The sequence below is a fragment of the Seriola lalandi genome, unplaced genomic scaffold (assembly GCF_002814215.2).
Source record: "Seriola lalandi dorsalis isolate HSWRI2012SDOR001 ecotype SW California unplaced genomic scaffold, Sedor1 jcf7180002054911, whole genome shotgun sequence".
NCBI classification, from domain to species: domain Eukaryota; kingdom Metazoa; phylum Chordata; class Actinopteri; order Carangiformes; family Carangidae; genus Seriola; species Seriola lalandi.
The window spans coordinates 317,125-324,608 of NW_019525463.1; the positions used below are offsets into that span (position 1 = coordinate 317,125).

At 32.8% G+C, this 7,484-nt stretch overlaps 1 protein-coding gene across 1 annotated transcript in view; it reads right to left on the bottom strand.

Annotated features, from left to right (window-relative positions):
- Window positions 1-7,484, bottom strand: part of sptb (spectrin, beta, erythrocytic) — a 53,126-nt gene that overhangs the window by 6,394 nt on the left and 39,248 nt on the right. The window contains exons 28-32 of the mRNA XM_023430742.2: window positions 2,503-2,747; window positions 1,600-1,738; window positions 1,153-1,237; window positions 711-907; window positions 67-149 (exon numbers count right to left, since the gene is read on the bottom strand). Of these exons, the coding sequence (XP_023286510.1) occupies window positions 67-149; window positions 711-907; window positions 1,153-1,237; window positions 1,600-1,738; window positions 2,503-2,747 (749 nt within the window). The remainder of the gene's footprint in view (window positions 1-66; window positions 150-710; window positions 908-1,152; window positions 1,238-1,599; window positions 1,739-2,502; window positions 2,748-7,484) is intronic.

The following is a 7,484-nucleotide window of genomic DNA, read 5'->3' on the forward strand; positions in this document are numbered from 1 at the left end:
TGCATGCCTGTGCATACAATGTATTTGTGCATTTGAATGCCTGTGTGTTTTTGTGCATGTTTGTACCTGCTCTCCTTATCAGAGCGTTGCTCATCTTTAATGAACTGCTCCATCTCCTGTTGCTGCTTCCTCAGCTCCAACAGCTCCAGCTGCAACACAGCATTAAAGTGGAATCAGCACTCAATCCATTACTAGCTCTAATTTAGTTACTAAAATTTGATACATTACCACTATCATCTTCAGATATCATTAATATTTACTTTTTTTTTTTTTTTTAACCCATTAATATTCATTGACCAGCTGGTGGGCAGCCAAACATTTTTCAAACTTCATTTTAAATTCTAGTGAAGGGAAATGTGAAACTGATCTACAGGACATCTACAAATTTAAATACATTCAGTAGGCCTCTTTGCTTGAATGGTGTGAGCAATAAAAAAAAAAAGGGCTTAAATATTTCACTCAGTGTAAACAACAGTAAGCAAACAGGGTGGAATAAAAGGTTTTTGACAATCTTAAAGCTACTTAGGGGGGAAATAGGGCAAAACTGTTAAGGTGTTGAATTTGTTATTAACCCTCCACGTAACATTTACCAATTAATATTTTTCTGTCTAGACCAACATGTTCATCCTGTGTTTTCCAGCAGCTACAGTGTTATGATTCATGTGTTTGTGATCAAATTATTGTAAATAATGACTAAGATTTCTCCGTACCGTCGTGAGGCGCTCCAGTGCAGAGAAGCGCTCCTCCCAGGTGGCGGTGGATTTCTCAAAGGCTTCATGCCTCTTGAGGAGTTTCTCGACCTCGTCCACAGTGTGGCCCAGGTCTCTACTGGTCACGTAGGGTTCCTGAGCGATCAGCCAGGCCTCCGCCACGGAGGCATCCCGTGCAAACTGACACACCTCCAGCACTGGATGTGACAGGGGTAATTATGTAGTTTTCATCTTGCAGTGTCACCATTTTAAAAATGAAACCATCAGGCATCAGCCATGATTTGACCTATAATGTTTATACACTTTACGGAGACACACCTCCCTTTTGTCAAACAAAATGCTGGTTACACAATCAATTTTAGAGGTGAAAGGAATAACGTATATTCAGGATTTGTTTTTAGTTTTGAGTAAGGGCCAGTAAGGTAAGTGTAGCTTTACTCACAGAGTCTGAGCCAGTCCCATCTGTCATCCCACTTGAACATCATCTCCTTCCGTTTCTCCATCAGCTGCACCAGCTTCTCTTTGATCTGACATGAGCAGTTACACAGTCGCAGTTACATATCAGCATTATTAAACAGCTCAGCTCCAAGACTGGCTATTATCCTCTAAGAATTTGAATTGTGAAGTAATTAACGGAACGCAAAATTCAGGCCGGGGTCAATTGCTCATTTAAATTCTTTTGGCTTTTCCATTTCTAATTAGTGTTTGCTTTATAGTCTCCCTGATGAGTGTAAGATGAGTGGAATTTTTTCTTTCGTAGCAATCCAATTGGTTCCATTGTGCCAGACAAGAACAATCACTCCCAGAAAAGTAATTAAATCTAATGAAAGCAGCAATTTGAGGCCCAGCTGAGAATGAAAAAAAGCTGTCTTTGCTGCTGAAGCCTCACCTCAGCAGAGTCTCGGTGCTTGCGTGTCAGCAGGGCCTTTCCGAGATCCATGCAATCGCTGAATTTGACTCCCCTGGCCTCAATCTCTGAGCGGATCCCCTGGTGGTACTTCTGCAGTAGCTCCACTGATGAGACATCCCTAATGCACAGGAGGGAGGGATAGGAAGTGAACAGGTAATCTATGAAGTTTATCTACCTCTGTTGGTAAGACCTAGAACTGCAACAATAATAAACAGGATCTTTTCTGCATGGCTAAACATTGCTTTTAAGGGTGAATCACAACTTTTTCTGCAATGGGACAATTAAAAAAATCATATGGTGCACCTTTAATAACCTGAATATTCTTCATTAAGGTTATCATGACACCCTCATATCACTTTTAATTATTGTTTAACTAAGGGTAAACCAATTTGGCAAAGAGCTACTGACCAATAAGCAAAAGAACTAAAGCTATGATATTAAAAAATACATCTTTTTCAAACTTAATTGATGGCAGTGTATAATGTGAAAGACATCTTTATATATTTATTTGATCCTTTAAATATGAAAAATGTTCTCTTTAACAAGGTATTCAATTCATAATATATAGATGACATGATTTGCAAAGATACCTGTTGTATATGTACCTATAAATGCAGAAATAGTCTCAATAAAAAACTGAATTAATTTGAATAAAAAGTAAGAAAATTACTCAAAGGTCAAGGTTTCAAGCTGGTTTTTCAATACTCAGTAACAACTGCTCTAACTCAAACACTTGCCCCAATCAGATTTCCCTTTAGAGAGAGAAAAAACCAGGCTTTCTGCAATTTGCAACTTCCAAATCAATATTGATATTTTAATGAAGAAGAAAAATGTTTTGTGGAATGGATTTCAAACAGAGGTCTTTGTACAAGGTGTGCTCACCTGGGTTTCTCCTGAGTCTCTATCTGCTGAATGATGCTCTCCATCCAGGCCATCAGGTCTCGGACCATGGTGAAAAAGCGGAACTTCTCAGCTGTGTCCACCAGTTGCGCCCTGCGGCCATCACAGGCGTCCAGTAGGCCCTTCCAGGCTTCCACCACCTCTTGCTCTGTGGCCTGGATGGCGACCGCCCTGTCCCCTGCATACTGGGCATGAAGCCTTGCAGCTGTTTCCTGGAACTGCTGAACCTGGAATAAGAAGAATCGGACTTCAATTCACTTAGGTAAATTAAAAAAAAAAAAAAAAAAAGATTGATTACACCAAGATCATAAGTTGATAAGTCTCTGATTCTCATTCTTTCTCATTTTAATGGCAGGGATATTTTTGGGGCACTGAGGCTTTGACAATTATTTTCCAATTATTTAAAAATGTGATGATATGAAGATGTTTTTTGTCTTTTTATGCCTTACTATACTATGTCTTTTTCATGACTTTTCATGCCTTACTATACTATTTTGTTTTTATGCCTTTGTGTGCCTTACTATACTGTGACTTTTTTAAGCTTTTTTATGCTTTACTATGCTATTATGTTTTTATGCCTTTTCATGCCTTACTCCACTATGACTTTTTATGCCTTACTATACTGTGTTGTTTTTATTTCTTTTAATCGTACTATACTATGTTGTTTTTATGCCTTTTTGTGCCTTACTATATAATGATGTTCTTTATGTCTTTTTATGTCTTACTACACAATGTCGTTTTCATGACTTTTCATGCCTTGCTATACTATGATGTTTTTATTCCGTTCGATATTGTTTCATTTTTATGCCTTTTCATGCCTTACTATACTATGACGTTTTTATGCCTTTTCATGCCTTACTATACTATGACGTTTTTATCACTTTTTATGCCTTACTATACTATGACGTTTTTATGACTTACTAAACTTACGATACTATGACTTTTTATGCCTTACTATACTATGATGTTTTTATTCCGTTCTATACTGTTCCATTTTTATGCCTTTTCATGCCTTACTATACTATGACGTTTTTATGACTTTTTATCCCTTACTATACTATGTCGTTTTTATGACTTTTTATGACTCACTTGACTATGATGTTTTTATTTCATTCTATACTGTGCTATTTTTATGCCTTTTTATGCCTTACTATATTATGTTGTTTTTATGCCTTCATATGCCTTACTATATTATGTTGTTTTTGTGCCTTTTCATGCCTTACTATACTATGTAGTTTTTATGCCTTTTTATGCCTTACTGTACTTTGTGTTTTTTATGCATTCATATACCTAACTGTACTATGTCTTTTTTAATGCCTTCATATGCCTTGCTATACTGTGACCTTTTTATGCCTTTTCATGCCTTACTATACTATGACATTTTTATGACTTTCCATACCATACTATTCTATGTGGTTTATACGCCTTACTATACTTAGTCGCTTTTATGACTTTTTATGCCTTACTATACTATGACATTTTTATGCCTTTCTATACTGTGTCGTTTTTATGACTTTTTATGCCTTACTATAAATTGTCGTTTTCATGACTTTTCATGCCTTGCTATACTATGATGTTTTTGTTCCGTTCTATACTGTTTCATTTTTATGCCTTTTCATGCCTTACTATACTATGACGTTTTTATGCCTTTTCATGCCTTACTATACTATGACGTTTTTATGCCTTTTTATGCCTTACTATATACTATGACGTTTTTATGACTTTTTATGCCTTACTATACTATGACGTTTTTATGACTTTTCATGCCTTACTATGCTATGTAGTTTTTATGCCTTTTTATGCCTTACTTTACTATGTAGTTTTTATGACTTTTTATGCCTTACTATACATTGTCACTTTTATGCATTTTTTTCCTTACTATACTATGTCGTTTTCATGCCTTACTTTACAATGTTGTTTTCATGCCTTTTTATGCCTTACTTTACTATGTCTTTTTTATGCATTCATATACCTAACTGTACTATGTCTTTTTTAATGCCTTCATATGCCTTGCTATACTGTGACCTTTTTATGCCTTTTCATGCCTTACTATACTATGACATTTTTATGACTTTCCATACCATACTATTCTATGTCGTTTTTACGCCTTACTATACTTAGTCGCTTTTATGACTTTTTATGCCTTTCTATACTATGACGTTTTTATCACTTTTTATGTCTTACTATACTATGACGTTTTTAAGCCTTACTATACTATGACGTTTTTATGACTTTTATGCCTTACTATACTATGACGTTTTTATGACTTTTTATGCCTTACTATATTATGACCTTTTTATGCCTTTTTATGCTTTACTATACTATGGCGTTTTTATGACTTTTTAAGCCTTACTATACTATGACGTTTTTATGACTTTTATGCCTTACTATACTATGACGTTTTTATGACTTTTTATGCCTTACTATATTATGACCTTTTTATGCCTTACTATACTATGTAGTTTTTATGCTTTTTTATGTCTTACTATACTATGACGTTTTTATGCTTTTTTATGCTTTACTATACTATGGCGTTTTTATGACTTTTTATGCCATACTATACTATGACGTTTTTATAACTTTTTATGCCTTACTATACTATGACGTTTTTTTGCCTTACTAAACTATGTCGTTTTTATGACTTTTTATGCCTTACTATACTATGTCGTTTTTATGACTGTTTATGCCTTACTATATTATGTTGTTTTTATGCCTTACTATATTATGTTGTTTTTGTGCCTTTTCATGCCTTACTATACTATGTAGTTTTTATGCCTTTTTATGCCTTACTGTACTATGTAGTTTTTATGCATTCATATACCTAACTGTACAATGTCTTTTTTATGCCTTTTTATGCCCTAATAAACTATGATCATTTTAAACCTAACTGTACTTTGTCTTTTTTATGCATTCATATACCTAATTGTACTATGTCTTTTTTAATGCCTTCATATGCCTTGCTATACTGTGACATTTTTATGACTTTCCATACCATACTATTCTATGTGGTTTTTACGCCTTACTATACTTAGTCGCTTTTATGACTTTTTATGCCTTACTATATTATGACATTTTTATGCCTTTCTATACTGTGTCGTTTTTATGACTTTTTATGCCTTACTATACTATGACGTTTTTATGACTTTTTATGCCTTACTATACTATGACGTTTTTTTGCCCTATTAAACTATGTCGTTTTTATGACTTTTTATGTCTTACTATACTATGATGTTTTTTTGCCTTACTATACTATGACGTTTTTATGACTTTTTATGCCTTACTATATTATGACCTTTTTATGCCTTATTAAACTTTGTCGGTTTTATGACTTTTTATGTCTTACTATACTATGACGTTTTTATGACTTTCATGCCTTACTATACTATGTTGTTTTTATGCTTTTTTATGCTTTACTATACTATGGCGTTTTTATGACTTTTTAAGCCTTACTATACTATGACGTTTTTATGACTTTTATGCCTTACTATACTATGACGTTTTTATGCCTTACTATACTATGTAGTTTTTATGCTTTTTTATGTCTTACTATACTATGACGTTTTTAGGACTTTTTATGTCTTACTATACTATGACGTTTTTATGCCTTACTAAACTTTGTCGGTTTTATGACTTTTTATGTCTTACTATACTATGACGTTTTTATGACTTTCATGCCTTACTATACTATGTTGTTTTTATGCTTTTTTATGCTTTACTATACTATGGCGTTTTTATGACTTTTTATGCCATACTATACTATGACGTTGTTTTGCCTTAATAAACTATGTCGTTTTTATGACTTTTTATGCCTTATTATACTATGACGTTTTTATAACTTTTTATGCCTTACTATACTATGACGTTTTTTTGCCTTACTAAACTATGTCGTTTTTATGACTTTTTATGCCTTACTATACTATGTAGTTTTTATGCTTTTTTATGTCTTAACATACTATGACGTTTTTATGACTTTTTATGTCTTACTATACTATGACGTTTTTATGACTTTTTAAGCCTAACTATACTATGACGTTTTTTTGCCTTACTATACTATGATGTTTTTATGACTTTTATGCCTTACTATACTATGACGTTTTTATGACTTTTTATGCCTTACTATATTATGACCTTTTTATGCCTTACTATACTATGTAGTTTTTATGCTTTTTTATGTCTTACTATACTATGACGTTTTTATGACTTTTTATGTCTTACTATACTATGACGTTTTTATGACATTTTATGCCTTACTATACTATGACGTTTTTTGCCTTACTAAACTATGTTGTTTTTATGACTTTTTATGCCTTACTATACTATGACGTTTTTATGACTTTTTATGCCTTACTATAAATTGTCGTTTTTATGACTTTCATGCCTTACTATACTATGTTGTTTTTATGCTTTTTTATGCTTTACTATACTATGGCGTTTTTATGACTTTTTATGCCATACTAGACTATGACGTTTTTATGCCTTACTAAACTTTGTCGGTTTTATGACTTTTTATGTCTTACTATACTATGACGTTTTTATGACTTTCATGCCTTACTATACTATGTTGTTTTTATGCTGTTTTATGCTTTACTATACTATGGCGTTTTTATGACTTTTTAAGCCTTACTATACTATGACGTTTTTATGACTTTTATGCCTTACTATATTATGACCTTTTTATGCCTTACTATACTATGTAGTTTTTATGAAAAAAAACCATCATAGTATAGTTAGGCATTAAAATGTGAAAAAAACGTCATAGTATAGTATGGCATAAAAATATGAAAAAACGTCATAGTATAGTGTGGCATAAAAATGTGAAAAAAACGTCATAGTATAGTATGGTATAAAAATGTCAAAGAACATCATAGTACAGCATGGCATAGAAATGTCATAATAAAGTACAGCATAAAAATGTAAAAAAAAAACCATCATGTTATAGTAAGGCTTAAAAATGTCAAAAAAAA